At 41.1% G+C, this 17,054-nt stretch overlaps 1 protein-coding gene across 1 annotated transcript in view; it reads left to right on the top strand.

Annotated features, from left to right (window-relative positions):
- oprl1 (opiate receptor-like 1) overlaps window positions 1–17,054 on the top strand; it is a gene marked incomplete at both ends in the record, with an annotated part of 75,665 nt that overhangs the window by 40,641 nt on the left and 17,970 nt on the right. Inside the window, 2 exons of the mRNA XM_084553179.1 lie at window positions 15,849–15,936; window positions 16,646–16,828. Coding sequence (XP_084409305.1) covers window positions 15,849–15,936; window positions 16,646–16,828 — 271 coding nt within the window. The remainder of the gene's footprint in view (window positions 1–15,848; window positions 15,937–16,645; window positions 16,829–17,054) is intronic.

Genomic DNA, 17,054 nt, shown 5'->3' with positions numbered 1-17,054 from the left:
GGCCAAGAGTTGGTCTGGAGTCTCGCCGTTGGGAACTGATCATGCCCTAACTACCTTGAGTATGACTTTCTAAACTGTCTCTGATATTGAATAAAATTTTGCAGCAAAAGTATCTATCTATCTATGAATATGGGGAAACAGAATGGACATATCACAGTTCTTTTGTTGTAACCTGTGTGCAAACAGTGTATCCAATTGGTATGGCGTATGGATTAAAGCATGTGGTTTGCCAGTGATCCTCGGTGTTAGTTGTCCATGTAGTCCGTGTTGATGGGTGTGTTGTGTGCTTACATCCACTTGTGTGCTCATCAGTGATACTCCCGTCTCCTTTTCTCTGGATTGAATTGGGATTGGCCAGATGAAGTGGGCTTTTGATTGTATGTAGGAAAACCATGTGTGTGTATGTGCGAGTGTGCGTGCGCATGCATGCATTACTCTAACTGTCCATTATTAGCGGGAGCCTGTGGGACTTCAGTGAATGGGATTAATGAGAGTGAACTGAGGGAGTCTTTGAATAGACATTTAAGAGAAAAGAAAAACTAAACAACAACATCCGAATGCTTTACAGCCAGTTAGACCACTTCAAAATCAGAATTAAATGGAGAAATTAAAAGAACATCAATATCTGTCGCTGCCTTTTTAGGAGTAATTCAAGCATCATCGTCATGGTGTGATTAAAGCGTTTAGTGGGTATACTGTGCTGAAGCTGACTTTGATATAATATTGATGAGGTTTTTATGATAATATAAAAAGTTAATTAAGGTAAAAAAAATAGTAAAACTAGATATTGGTTTCATGTTGAAATGTGCTCAGTACTCAGGAGTAAATAGCTTGCCAAAAATCTCATGCCAGTTTTCAGTCAATACCACTCACTCTCTTGAGCTCTTATCTGAAGATGACAAAAATATTTTCTGCTCATTTTTTTTTTTATTTTAGCTCTTCACTGCTGCTAACAGCTCAGTGTCCTGATTGTTATATATTTTTTGCACCTATTTTGAGGTGCCAGAGGGAGAGCAGTTTGGTCAAAGTAAGACTCCTCTGAGGATTTTGAATACAGTAAATCTCGTAGCCTTCATGTCATGCAATCTATTCTCAAATCTCTTGGTAAACTGTCACTCAAGGGCAGACATCGATCTGGTCTAAGCTGTCTGAAATCATCCACAAAACATTAAAGACCAGCAGTTATGTGCAAAGCTACCATTTGGCTCTGAAAACCTGATTAAAAGTTGGTTGTTGGATGCCTGTTGGTTGCCCACCATGCATGTCCTCTGTGGCTCTCAAGGAGTTTTGTCAAACTTCAGAGCTTGTCTTCTTGGGGACCTTAGATAATGGGGAACAAAAGCCAATGTAACTAATTTGACTTTTAACTTTGAAAACCCCTGTGCTGATAATATTGCTGAGGACCGAATGTAGTGCAAACTCACTCTTGAAAAAGCTGAAACAGCCGTTCTCATATTTTGGCTAAAAGATGTGTCTTGTTATTAACCCTAACCCAATGGTATGTCTATGTTACCAGCATGTCTCTGTCTTCAGGTGATGTTGGCAGTGTGTTCACAGCACCTTTGGATCCATGGACCCCTAAGAAGATTAGTTGAATACGATTCCATAACCTAATAGGGATAAGCACAGTCAACCTGTTTCTAACAGACATGGCGTAAATTGGTACTAGATTGCTTGAGAAAGAAATATGGCATTATCAGCAGAAAGCAGCTCACTGATTGCTGCTCAATCGACCTTTTCCAGGTTGTAGCCTGTGCAATATCGTTACAGTATGTCCTGCACTGGAGTTACATACTATGGACACAGAGATTGTCATGCATTTTCCAGGCAAAGACATTCAAGGAACAGATGCTACTGAAATGCTCTATAGTAAGGTCTGATTAGAATAATACTGAACAAATTACTGGTTAGAAGCTGTAAGTTAGCTCGTAGCTGTGGATTACCAACAGTGTTCTCAAGGAACTGTATGTTTAACCGCACAGACCTTATGATCTACTTTATTTCCAACACTGTTTATTTGTTCAAGAAACACATGCTTATCAATATAATATCAATTAAATGTATGAATGTACACCGATCAGCCACAACATGGCAGGTGAAGTTAATAACATTGACCATCTTGTGACAATCCAATGTTCTGCTCGGAAACTTTTGGTCCTGGCGTTCATGTTGATGTTACTTAGACATGTAGCACCCATCTAGACCAGACCAGGCACCCCCACCCCATAGCAATGACACTCCTTGATGGCAGCAGCCATCCCCAGCAGGATGCAGCCTGACACAAGCACACACACAAAAAACGTTTTAGGAACAACTAAAAAAAACATGAAGAACAGTTCAAGGTATTGACCTGGCCACCAAATTCACTAGATCCCAAACTGATCAAGTATCTGTGGGATGATCCACAGAGGCCCCTAACCTCAACACATAGGACCTAAAGCTCCCAACTAACAACAATCTGTTGCCAGACACCACAGGACACCCTCAGAAGGCCCATGTCCATTCTCTGATGAGTCACAACTGTTTTGGAGGCACAATGGAGACCTACACAATATTAGGAAGGTGGTCATAATGTTATGACTGATTGGTGTATGTATACGGGAAAGATGAGACCAGTAGTTTCTGTCTTTGAACACACAGTTATAACACATGTCAGTGTGCAAAGTGCAGACAAAACTACTCATTATATGCATAACATCCTCTGCTTTTGGCATCAGAGTATACTGATTTTGGCTGCCAGAAATCAAAGGGCAGCTCTGAAGGCATTCATGGCAGAACTCCTACAGAGTTTATGCTTGAAGGAAGACTGTAATCCTCAGAATGCGTATCAAAATCCCGGATCTTCTGTTTGACATCAGCAGACGTGTTTCAATAATCCCTCGTGCTGCACACTTGAATCCCCTCCCAGCTAGGGAGAGATAATTGTACATCATTTGGATTGCTTTCAGAGACTCCCAAAGACCTTTAAGAATAGGGCTGATGATGTCACCCTAGGAGTAGTGTTAAAATACCATCAGTTCCTCCAGAGGCAGCTGGTGAACTGCATTGCGTGATTGTCATCGAGAAATGCTCTCCTTCAAGAGCTCTGTCCTCCAAGCACGCACAGGAACATGAAGGTGCTTATAGTGGCTCAAGATACAGACAAACCGGTCTTTATGAAAGCATGTTATTAAAGCACAGAAGGACAGAGTGGACGGGAGATAAAATAGGGAGGAAAGGATTTGCTATTAAAGCGATGTTTGATTTGGGTGAATTGAATGGTTCTGTTTGACCTGGAGCTTTTCAAACCTTTTTGTATGTGTACATTTTGAAATGAAGGACTGAAATCATCCACTGGCATCATAATTAGTTCAATAATGGGGTTTATTTCAGTGCAAAGCACAATTTGCCAGTGTAGGTCACATTCTGCACCGCTGGCTTTGATTTTTTTTATTTTTTAAATGGATTTTAATAAAATGGCTTATTTTGTCATTCCAAACATTTACAGCTGGGTGCTCTATACGTCGCCATCATCCATTCTCAAGCTATGAAGCTGAAAGGACTGTGGGCACTCGAACTCATCTTTGCATTACTCTGAGTGCGGGATCAGGTCTCATTCACACGGTCCGCTTTTATGCTGCAAGTTACGGCTGTATATTAAAAAGAGATCAACAGGATCTCAGAGCAACAAAAGCTCAGGTGTTATTCATGTTGTATAGCAGGAAAAGGCCTACAATGTGCAATAGGAGTTTTACTTTTAAGTACAAGCTACTCCAATGCAAAATGGAGCTCTGAAAGAGATGCACATTGTTTTGGTGTTTAAGTGATACTTTCCCATTCACAGTGATTTACTCTGGCCATTTGTTCGCAGATCGCCATTCATATTGTCGGCAAAGACACGCAGAACCCCAGAGTAGATGACATAAACAATGTCCTTGACCCTGGAAACATTTGTTGCAGTGACGGAACAAACAGAGGCTTCAGGGGCGATGTCTGTCTTTGTCACACAGGCACACAACCAGATGGATTGTCCCCGTAAAGATGTCACAAAGAGAACATTTCCGAGTTTGTGTTGCGTATTTTTCCTTGCCGACGAGCCGCGTTGGAAGACAACAGCCCTAATCCTCACCCAGCTCTATTCAGACCTTTTTTACTATACACTGTTTACCTGATTGTTGTCTCAGATTCAAGACGATTTCTTTGTTGGCAGAGGACTCAGGAGCGAGGCTTGCCAGCTGTTGGTAATATTACTATATAAGACGTCTCTTGAATTTAACACTTATTTAAATAGTTAAGGAGCATTGTGTATTTTGTGGTTCGTTGCACTCAGATGTGACCTGGATGCAGGTTTTGTGCACTTACTGTAAAATACAGAGAGACTTTTTGCTCCCCTCAGAATCTTCAATATTTCTGTATAAAACATAGCAGATTTTTACACAAGTCCTGGAAGTAGACGAAGAGAAGCAGCCAAACAAATGAAACCGAAGTATTATATTTGTATGTATGTTCAGGAAAATGCCTCTCAAGGCACTCTACCAGCACCGGAGTATTTGGTGGGGAGCCGAAGGTTGCTGGTTCGAAGCCAGGCTGGGACCCTGCTGGAGAATCATTGCAAAAGCTGAGAGGATGCTTATTATATATTGTTCATTCATTCATCTTCTGTAACCGCATGTCCTGTGAAGAGTTGCAGGGGGAGCCTATCCCAGCTGTCATCAGGCGAGAGGCGGGGTACACCCTGGACAGGCCACCAGTCTATTGCAGGGCTAACACAGAGAGACAGACAACCATTCCCACTCACACGCACACCTACGGTCAATTTAGAATCACCAAAGAACCTAACGAGCATGCCTTTGGACGGTGGGAGGAAGCCAGAGTACCTGGAGAGAACCCATAATCAGAGTATAGCATTAAGTCAGTTACATTTCTGGGATATTCATCTGGTCAGTAGCAGAGGGGGTTGTTAATCAGTTTCAGCTGTTTTGCTGTTAATGAAATCAACAACAGGTGCACTAGCGGGGCAACAATTAGATTAGGTCCCAAACAGGAATGGTTTTACAGGTGGAGGCCTTTTAACGGCAGCTGTGTTGCTTTGTAGACATCTTGGCTGTTGTGTTCAAGAAACACCTATTTGATAGAGCTGTAATACACGTACAGGCGCCTACTCTAGAGCATGAGCTCATAGAGTCAAGAATATGTCCACACACAAACACAAAACAAATTTGTGCGCGCATGTGACAGCTCATCCATGCCGACGCAGTGCAGACCGGCAGCGCGTGAATAATTCAAACGATTATTAATATTTGAAACTGAACAGCTCGTCGGATTAAAGAGTCATCAGATAGACTGCTTTCATCCTCTTTCCTCCGCTTGCCGTCAATGGAGAGGAGAAGTGTATTGAAAAATGAAGAGAAAGAAAAGTCTATCAGAAATACACAAAGGAAAGATGAGAAAGGGAAGATGAGTGTGATCAAGAAAGATGGAGACAAACTTTGAAGCTCTGAAAGAAGTTGATATAACTGAAGTATAAAGCACAGCATCATCTGCAAAAAATTTCACACGATAAGTGTTATGTCGTATGTTGCTGTTCCTATTGTCATGGTTCTGTTTTTTTGATTCCTGTGTTCATGTTTTGAGTTTGGTCCATGTTTCGTGCTTTTTCAGTTTCTTGTTTTATTTTGTTAAGCTCTTGGTTTCCTGTCTTGTGTCCCTTCCCACCTGTGTAATTGTCTGCCCCGCCCTGATTGTTTTCACCTGTGTCTCCTCTGCCCTTGTGTGTATATATAGTCCTGCTTTTCCCTTTGTCCTCTGTTGCGTCATACTGTTTTCCTCCATTTCCCTGTATTTCCTGTGTTTCCTGTGTTTCCTGGAATGTTGCAATCAGTAGCGTCCTCATGGACTAAAACAAGTTTGTATTTGACATTTGCAGCTAAGGGGCGGCTGTGGCTCAGTAGGTAGAGCGGGTTGTCCACGAACCAGAGGGTTAGCGGTTCGATCCCCGGAATGTGCCACATGCCGAAGTGTCCTTGAGTAAGACACTGAACCCCCAGTTGCTCCCAGTGCGTGGCACTGGTGTGTGAATCTGTGAGCGAATGGGTAGATGTGTCTGTGACTGTAAAGCGCTTTGAGTACCAATAGGTAGAAAAGCGCTATATAAAAGCAAGTCCATTTACCATTTTTGAAGGTTTTGATTTTTGTTTTTGGTTCACCAGCCATCTCAGCAGTGCTTTGTGTTTCCTTTTGTTGAATTAAATTCATTTATTTTTTTTTTGCCTACTCCTGCCTCATTATATAGTGTCCAGCATTTGGGTCCTACCTCTCCCTAAAAAAATCCATAAAACAAAGTATGATACGGGTGTGTATCATACTTTGTTTTATTAGAAATGTTATATTGTTAAGCACTTAACTTGCTATATGAAAATTCTACACAGTCTCTAATGCAGACATATTTCAATATTCAAAACCAAAACTTGAGCTGTTCTTTGATTAAAAATCTTCTGGTAAATTAGTATATTTATATATAGATAATGTCGGACCTTTTTTTTTTTTTTTTAGCCAATGCCTTGCATTACACTTCCTACTTTTAACCTGAAATTGTTTTATAAATCACAACAATCTTTTTTCTTGCATGTCTGTCATTTTATTCATTTTTTCATTTAATCTGCGTTTTGCTTATAATTGGATGTTTTAGCAGGTTGGAGAATTGTGAATGAACAATTCTCCAACCTGTCTATATTCCTCTTATATTCTCAAACTGTCATGTAACATCATCAGCTATATCTTGTATTTGTATCATCATCAGATTCTACATGTACGCTTTAGTCAGATGTATGTATCTATGACAGATGTGTTTATCTCGTTTCTCCTGCTGTTCTCTTCTCTCTTTTCTGTCTCTACCTGACTGGTATGAGCTGGGTTCTGCTCAAGGTTTCTTCCTGTTAACAGGGAGTTCTTCCTTGCCACCGTCGCCTTCAGGCTTGCTCTGGGGTTTCAGACCGGCTGTTGTAAAGCGTCTTGAGACAATTTGTTTTTTTTTATTGACTCTATATAAATAAAATTGAATTGAACTGAATTATTTTATTTTAAATAAGATGGACTGGTTGTGCACCGGTGGATGCACTGTTAATTCTTGACCTTGACGTCCTCCGATATACACCATGTAACAACAAATACAACTAATCCCATTATCTGCTGCAAATGCATTTCCTGGAAGGATCAGAGGTGTGATTTAGTAATTGCATCTATCAATTATAGGATCATAGTCCCATGCAAATAAAGGTGAAAGGTGAAGAGGACGAACTGAGTTGAAAAGCAGGAGAGAAAACTGCAATCAAATGTGTGAAAGACAACACAAACACAATGAGCTGTGTCTGTGAGGAAAGAGAGCTGCAGAAATACAAAAACAAAGAACTCAATTATTCTGGAATGCATAATCTGACTCAATATGAAATATTAATGCAATTATTTGAGCAGAAAGATGGTTGCTCATGCTCAATGTTGTTGTCTTAAAAACGGGGGAAAAAATGACAGTGACAGAAAGAATACAGGATTGGAGGGTGTGTAAGGGTTATGCTGCTGAGAAAAACAGTGATTCTGGCAAAACACAAGAGCTGCAGGATAATCCAATTTACATCAGTTATGATGGAAACAGTATTATTGTGATGAGTATTTCCCTTTTGGTTCAGTTTGTTTAGCTGGATGACGTTAGCTGTCTCAGGTTGCGCGATAGAGGAACAAACTCTGCTACTTTGCCTGAAAATGGGACCGCTGATCTCCACTTGCTATTGGCTCAAAATTGAATTTTCACAGAAGTGCAGGAAATGAGCCAAAACAATGCAGACGTGAGAGTGAAGGGCCAGTTACACGACATGCTGCAGCTGTTGCTTTGAAAAATGTGCAAATGAAGTGCAGGCTATGAGTCATGTCAGTGTTTTTGAAAAAAATAGTCAATGGAGTAAGAGGTATCCCAAAAAAATTGTTTGTTTTTTCCAGTGGGGAAAACATCATGTGTCCATGACTATGGGTACCAACAGAAATTGTAAAAAGGTTTTGATTATTATGACAAACTTTGAGTGGCATCTACACGACACCATAGTCAGGCATAGAAGCTCTTTCAGTGACAGGCTGCTGTCTCTGTCCTGCTCCAGGGACAGGTTGAGGAGGTTGTTTGTCCCTCAGGCCATAAGACTATACAACACATCTATCTATCTATCTATCTATCTATCTATCTATCTACCAAGGTTGAATCAAGGTTAAATGTTCCATAGTAGTTCTTTCTTGTACTTCACAGAACAGTCGAAGGTGTCGCTTTTATAGTCCAGACCAGTCTTTGAGTTGCTAATGTTATGATTATGATAGCAATCACACTTCAGTGGCTAAAGCAAGTGAAATGTGTTGACTGTGAACAGTTTGCTGGTACATTCAATAAATATTTAATCATTGTGCTCGTTAATATTGTGCAGCTTAGTTTGAGATAAATAAAACAGGAGACGGGAGCTGTCAGCTCTGCATCCTTCGAAATAACAGCATGTTCATAATGGACATGTCCAACCAGTGTTCATGTTCAAAGCTGTGGAGGTTGTCTGGCTTTAACTAAGGAAATGGGCCAATTCAGAAGTTAATGTTTGCTTTTTTTACTTTTTTTTTTTTTTTTTCAAAAGTGCACACGGTCTTCACTTTAATTGAATGTTTTACCTGACTAACCTTTACCATAGTCTGGCTGTTTTGGATAATCTTACAATATGAACTTGGTGTCTGCAAGTTGTTTAGCTTGGTCTGCAGTATTAGTTTGCAGATGGGATTCAGTTCAGAGGATAATGCCGACTTTAGTGTTTATGTGAGGACGCTGAAGAAGACAGAAGTAGTCAAAAGAAAATTAGAGAGAGAGCTGAAGCATTAGCTGGCAGGAGGGTAAAATCTGCGAGAGAGGCATAAGGTGGTAAAGCCTGTTTAATGGATGGTTAAATATTTCATGCTTATTTTGGAGATTCCTTAAGAGCAGACAGACAGTGAATGCTAACAGGACTTAGAGAGCAGTGTCAGCTGCATCTTAGTGGAATGTAATGGAGTTTAATAGTGATGGAGTGAACAAGTAGATCACTCCATCAAGTAGATCAAATAATTACTTACTTTATATATAAAAATATGTTAAATATTAATGTACTGTATGTTGTATTAGGTCTCAATAATCTTTAATCTTTAACTTTTTTTTACAGTCAAAACTACTGAACATTCACTTAGTTGAGAGATGTTCTTTTACCAAAACAAAGCATCTGGGCTTTCTCAGTTGTATTATACTAAAGAATTACCTGATGAAGTGGATAATAGAAAGATTAATAGAGTCTCCTGATCAGTCGCTCATTCTCATTTGATATTTGTGTCTGCTGACTGATGACATGACTCGTGTGTTGCCTGAGGGAAACATAAATTTTTGCATTTTATTTTTGATTTATTTATTTGTAAGGGACACAAACCTTGACCGCTTCAAAACACCGTCCAGTGCACTGAGCACAAAGCCCATTTCCAACACCAGCCCCTAGCGCATATGTCTTTTGGTTATCTGAAGCTAGCTTAACTTTAACTCCCCAACAAATTCCCTTTGTAAACAATAAATAGCATGTCAAAGTAGTGTTCCCACCCAGGATCTCACTCAAACTTAATTTCCCAATTTGGATTTACCATTGCATTGACTGTAAATACTCCATACTCCTGCTGATGGTACTCCACATCGGAACATGCAACAGTTATTGTTTTGTTGTCTAGATTTACTCAGTTGTAAGGTTTGTGTTTTCATTCCTGGCTAAAGTTCTTGGTGTGTGCTTTATTCAGCATATGTGTGTCCCAACTACCTGCACAGGCTCCAAATGACTGATATTGTCATTTGTAGATGTATCCCGAGGTTTTAAATAATACAATTACTGTGCAATTTAATGTCATTTTAGTCTTACTTTATGTTTAATTCAAAATAATTACATTTCTTCAGATAAAACTTAAATAACCATGTTGTCATTTGGAAAGATTACATGTGGATACACTGTGGTCTAAAATGCCAATAACTGATTCAACATTTTCTAGGAATTCATAAGTACGTGAGCTTCAGTATCCAAACATCCTCTTCTGTTTCCTGCCACCAAGATGTCGACACAGTATATTGATTTGTGTCCTGACCGGTCCTTGGAAACATTTTTATCGCCCTGTACGTGAATCACTTATTTGTCTTCTTTGTGATTTGAGCCCATCTTTCCCTGCTGTCTTTGCTCCTTTCAGTCCTAATGAAAAATAAACAAGGTGGTGATGAAACTGCTCGCACGTCATTTCAAATATGGATCCTTGACCCAAGTTTCCCTCTTTGAAATTAGAACAAAAGGGGTTAAATTGCTCCATGCGTATGTAACAGGGCACAGTGATGTGTTTCTGATTGCTTCTCTTAGCTCTGGGTTCGGTCCTTCACTTCTTTAGTCCAAGCCTCCCTTTTTTTTCTCCATTCACTGATACTGCCGCTGCCGCCAGGAGCTTTGGACTCATAATTGTAAGAATGCAATTATACTTTGAAAGACATAGAGAATGAAAGACTGAAAGGGACAAAAAGAAACGAGATAGGGAACACGGCTGAATAGTGGAGCAGGGTTTCAATAGTCGGAGAACAGGAGAGAGACAGATTTTGAGCGAGAGAGACAGAATGCCAGGAGACAAGAGAGACCCAGAGAGATGTACGGAGAGAGAAGACAAGATGTTCTGCGGAGTGAAAGACAGAGATAGGAGGCTTGGCTGGGCCCCCCGATGAATAAAGGGGAGGCTAGATGAACGACCGTGAAATATTCTCTCTGAAGACGCTCGGCTTGCCTTCGTGTTTTCAGTATACAGAGGGAAAAAGGGAGGAATGCTGGAAAGAGGAAGGAGGAGCTGGAGATATGAAGCAAGATCCAGATTAGATATACAGTGAATAAAAAATAGAGGTTGGAAAAGGATGGAGGAGATGAAGAGAGGGGAAACAATGGGGTGAGAGATGGACAGAGGGACTGAAGGGAGCTGAACAGGAGGTAAAGGATTTACGGTGGAGGGACAGGAGGAGGGATTAGACAAGGAAAGAAATGAGAGAACCACGGTATCCCCTTCCTCGTGCTGAGAAGTATGGCAAGACATTTTAACATTTTTCTGTCTGTGTTTGACTGGCTTGAATTAGCATTACAAACATCATTTTTAATAAGTTGTAATTACACGGTAACAAGTCAGAGTTTTTTTTAAAAAAGATATCTTGCATGTCACACATGCCCAAAGACAACTGCAGATATCTGTAATTCAGTTCTGACTTTTCCTTATTACTCTTACAGTTATCTCAAACATAATTATGCATAGTCTGAAATTTTATGCATAGTCTGAAATTTTATGCACGACGTCGCTCATGCAAGGCTTCCTAATGGATATTGGCCCAGCGAAGGATTTGACCAACGTTTGCAGAGACGGCTGCTGTTGTGGATAATTGGGAAAGGCAATGAAACAGAAAAGAGCTCACTAATAAATTTATAGCTAGTCAGATAGATGGGGAGAGATTGTCCCCAGTTGTACTTGGAGAAGAGTGACGGCAAAATCGTTATATTGCTGCGGAAAGTAAATTATAGATAGGTCCACGACTCAGGGGCTTGGTCAGCTTTAGTGACCAGCTAAGACTCTGGAACCATTAGGAGGGCACTTCAGGAGAATACCAGGCAACTATTGTGCGCATAGGAATTGAGTAAACTGGAAATGTAGGAAGGAGCCTGACTATTCAAGGCTTAAAAATAAATCCTCACTTAATTCTCCTGTTGTACTCAAACTACAACGTTAAAACCTGATCCAAAGCTCTGCCAAGGAAGTAGTTAAGGACTAATACAAGGTTTCTGTGATTACCTTTTGACTCGGCTGATGTCTCTAATTTGATTTAACTCAAACCACTATTCAGTTTCAAGATATATTTTAATTCCAGTCAATTATGCACTGATCAGGCATAACATTATGACTGACAGGAAAAGTAAATAACATCTTCTGACAATACAGTGTTCTGCTGGGAAACCTTTGGACCTGACATTCATGTGGATGTTACATAGACATGAACTACCCACCTAGACCAGACCAGACACCCCCACCCCATAGCAATGACACTCCTTGATGGCAGCAGACATCCCCAGCAGGATGCAGCCTGACACACACACATAAACGGTATAGGAACTAAAAAGAAAAAACCCTGAAGAACAGCACAAGGTGTTGACCTGGCCTCCAAATTCACTCAATCCCAAACTGATCAAGTATCTGTGGGATGATCCACAGAGGCCCCTCCCCTCAACCCATAGGACCCAAAGGCCCCCACTAACAACATCTCACTAGTCCAAACTTAATTTCTTAATTATATCTTGAGGGAACGAGATAACTTGATAGATATTTTCAACTGAATTGTGTTTCAACTGCATACTATGACTTGGACAACAAAGGAATAGAACGCTAAAAGTGACTGAAAACAAACTTGTAGAGAGGCATTCAGAGTGAAATCACCTGAAAGCACTTACAGTTTAATGTAGGTTAAGATATGTACAAAATTATATTTTGCTGAAAAATAATCGTGATATGTCGTCAACAATTGAACGTCCAAAAATAACTCATTTCCTTTTGTCTCTTTTCGCCCCCTCCTACGTGTTCTTGAATATTCACTGTCTCTCTTTTGTTTTGATCATTAAGGCTCAAATTTAACTCTGGGCACAAAGTATTCTAAAAGTCTTGTGTTAAAAAAACTCAGCTTCCTGGAACCTGCAGACACAGAAGAGACAAAGGCAAGAGGCATTAGAGGAATCAGAAAGAGAGCTGAGGGCATGCGGACAGAAGTGAAGAGGAAGATACATGGGCCCGATGCAGAGAAGAGAAAGTCATAGGGAGGTAATGAAAGGCATGAGAAGATAAAAGACTGAAAGCCACAGATGTTGAGATGCAAGGGAATAGATAAGCGAGAGACCTAAAAGGAGAGAAGGGTGTTGAGTGCGGTGAACATAATCTAAAAACGGAGATGAAGGGGGAAAATGAGAGGACGCGGAGAGGAGAGAGGAGGCAGAGGAGGAAAAGGAGAGGAAGGGTGTCGAGGAAAAAAGAGAGAGAGCCACAAGGCGAACTGAAAGAAGGGCAGTGGGGAGAGAGAGAGGTAGAGAGGGGTGAGGTGGAAACATTTGCCTGCAATGCGTTTTTGTTAAGCTTTATTCAAGGCAGCCGAAGCAGGTTGTTCTAAAGTCAAAGAGGCACACATCAGTGATGAGTATTCATCATCATATTTAAGAGTTTCACTCTAGTTGCTATGGGTATGTTTGGTCTTCAGGAGATTAAATGTGATGTGTCAGTGTTTTGATCTACGACTGACAATAGCACATACCAGGGTTAGACATGGAAACACTTTATCTGTGCGAGTGTGTGGCCCCACAACTTCAAAGTAGAAAAGTGCTGGCCAAAGTTGAGAGGGACTAGCGAGATGAAACACGCCCCGGAGCTGTCCCTCCAGTCCACCAAGAAAGCACTGAGAAGTGAACCTGACAGAAACAAAGCAGAAGCACAGTCACGAAGTAGTGACTCCAACCGCAGGGTCACGTCAGGCAGCTGCTGAGCCCATGCTGGGCCGTAACCACCGCAGGGGGAAAGGCAGATCAAGACAAAAGGCACAAATGCTCAGCAGAGTGGATATTTACCATCACTCACCTTTCCTTCAGCGCCAGGATCAGTCAGAAATGACAACACGTCACACAAAGGGCCTGTTCAGACCTTGTGTTAAGATCCGATCTGGGCTATCTGACTGTGTGACCACAAGTCACCAGCTTAAGGTACAAAGTGTACTTATATTAATTACTTTCATTTGTAAATTCTTACTTAGATTTACTGTTAGTTAACAGCTACAAGGATAGATTTATTTTTTAAAGGCTCTCATTACTAATGAACAGAGCTCACATACAGTTCTTTTTCCTTAGCAGCCCTGTGTTGTTGTTTTTTTTTTGTTTTTTTGGAATGAATGAGTTAAACTTAGCGCGATGCAGGAGCACTCCTGCTGAGTATAGGCGGCCTCTAATGTGAGTCAGGAAGCATTGCGTTCACACTGCCAAAAGAATGAAGACACATGCGACACAGACCACCTCTAAATGTGGTCAGAGGTCGGCTCTCTCAAATGCGATCTCAGTGCGACCCGGGGGGTGTTCGCACCTGTCTTTTACATGACCGGCCTGCCCAGGCACTTCTGGCAGGCAAGGTCTGAATAAAATCTCAACAAGCTCTCTCTAAGAGTTTTATTATTATTTTTCTTTTTGGTTATTGCCGTGTTATGTGCTTATTTTAATTATCTCATAACCTTTTCTTCTCACCCTTAAGAGAAACATTGACAACACTGATTACATTTACATGGACACTATTAAGCCTCTAACAATCAGAATGACTGCACGTGATGAACATAAAGGCCTCACGTGGGGTAAACATCAATTCAGTTTTAAATGGAGAGGTTAGATAGAGAGAGGCACAGGGTTAATGACAAACCATAGTAGCCATTGGATGCATTGACTCAGAAAGAAAGGAAAATAGATATGTTTTCAGTCATCATGGGAAGTTCCCCAGCAGGCTGGACCTATAACCACAACAGCTGCGCTACAACTCTACGGTAATTCACACCGCAGCAACCGAGGACCAGGAGCCTGATTAGACAGGTGACAGTCAGACATGCCACACCAGGCTTCTATCACAGTACAAGACACCGTGTCTTTAGCAGTTCCTAGAAACCTTAAATTTAGAGTGTGTCTGCTTCCTTAACCCGTGCTCTGAACTGGTCCCACAGGAGAGGGCCCTGATGGATGTAGTAAGATGCAGCCAGCATCACATCAAGTGGAGCAACAGAAATATAAAGGTGGCCCAGCTATCAGTTGTTTAAACAAGTGTTTGTAAAGTCGAAGGAAGCTGGATTGGATGTAGACAGCAACACTGACAACATGACTCTGTCTTGGTCATCTATCGAATTAATTCAGTCCAGGAAGGTCAATAAAAACACGCATATTCTTCTTGTGTGATATTTCCTGGCAGATCAACCACTCCATAACAGGTCAGGACTCAAGTAGGGTCTATTGTCACTTCCACAGTATGTTAATAAAAACCCACTACCACGCAACAACTTCTACCACAATTTATTGCGACACAAAATACACGACATGCTTAATAATTTGCAGGGCCACGTTGCATGAATCAGATCATTTTATTTATATTTCCGTCCATGTAAACGAGCTATAGTTATGGGTAAGACTTTAAAAATGTCAGATTCTTAGACTCCACCAGCAGACAATCTCTGTCTTCTCATCAGACTGTGACGTTGCTACTGGTCACTTCATGCACCTATACATAGTAATATCAGCGATCATGTAATCCTTACTTGGAATTGAAGAAGAAATACATCTACACTCTCTGTTAGGACCAGAAATTGTAAATGTACTCCACTGGAATGTGAATAGGGTGCCATTGGACAAGGTTTGAAACCCTTGATTCCGTTCAGGGTGATAAAAGGCATTAATGCTGCCAGGTTTAAGATGCAATTTCCTCTATGGCCAACAGTGTCAACAGTGTTGTCACTGCGAGGTGTTTTTGGATAAAAGCGTCTGCCATATCTCATTATAAGCAACAATTTTAGCAGCAGCAGCCCCTCGCACAGACGCCCTGCGCATTCTAATGGTGCGACACATCGGTAGCCACACACAGCATCTCTGTTAGTTATGCAGACTGGATTTGGCTGCAGGAGCTAAAGGTGCATGTTACCTTCGGTGAAATGAGCTGCCTGTCTCTGGTTTTGCCTCTGACCGAACATGTTTTCTTCTGTGCTTCTTCTTCTCCTCTCTCAGATACACCAAGATGAAAACAGCCACCAACATCTACATCTTTAACCTGGCTCTGGCTGACTCTTTGTTCCTGGCTACTTTACCTTTCCAGGTATGACTTTAGCAAACGTCTGCACACCGTCTCTTGAACCAAAAGTGCCTTTTTTCTTTTCTTAGCTTTAATTTATGTACACCATGTCGTTGATGACTGAGAATCTTCACAGGCACTTTGAAAATGTTGTTTTCTCAGTCTTGAGATAACACTGAATAAAAGCTGCACGTTTTCCAACATTACAACTACAAGGAAGTAAACAAGCGGCCTCTAATTTCTCTTAGGATCCATGTGGTCTAATACTGCAGACAATTTAAAGTGTAATGATGTGGCATGAATCAGACGCCAGGACACTTTTATTTTTATTTTTTTCATGCATATCTAGCCTTACTCTTTTAGCTCCTAGGGTTGTCTGCGCTGTCTATATACAGTTTATGTATGGCCTTTACTGTTAAGGTGACAGTATTTCCCCCTCATGTAGTCATGTTTATGACTATTTCACTACAGGATCGGGATCTACAGCAGTGACATTACAGGCAAAGCTCCTGACAATATTGTGGCAGAATGTCTGAACATTGCGACCTCAGCCGACTGCCTACACTGCAGCACTTCAGATGATTTATTTGTGTAATAGAGGAATGTACAGTCTGTGTGATAAGGTCTGTTTTGACGCTAATATGGATTCAAGAGGAAGTTAACCCAAGAAAAATAACAAACAACTGTTTGAGTCCTGCCTCCCGCAGTATTTCCATGTTCTGACTGTTTCCAGGGCACTGACGTCTTTCTGGGCTTCTGGCCGTTTGGGAACGCCCTGTGCAAAGCAGTGGTGTCTATCGACTACTACAACATGTTCACCAGCACCTTCACCCTGACAGTGATGAGCATGGACAGGTACGTGGCTGTCTGCCACCCTGTCAAGGCGCTGGACATGAGGACCCCTCACAAGGCCAAGGTAAAGCGGATTCATTTCGAAGTGAGAGATGTACCATTTCAAGACCTTCACCCTTTTTTTTTTTTTTTTACTCCCTGAAGTGACTGCTGACATCGATTCAATCATCAGGTCACTAATATCATGATAAACTGGTACTGGAGAGTGGTAATACTCTGCCCCAAGCACACATTCTGAGTCACTCATTTAAGATTTTTACTATTTCACATGTGAATTTGAACGTGCACAC

Source organism: Chelon labrosus (genome assembly GCF_963514085.1).
Source record: "Chelon labrosus genome assembly, chromosome: 10".
Classification (NCBI taxonomy): Eukaryota; Metazoa; Chordata; class Actinopteri; order Mugiliformes; family Mugilidae; genus Chelon; species Chelon labrosus.
This window is presented reverse-complemented; position numbering and strand designations above follow the sequence as displayed.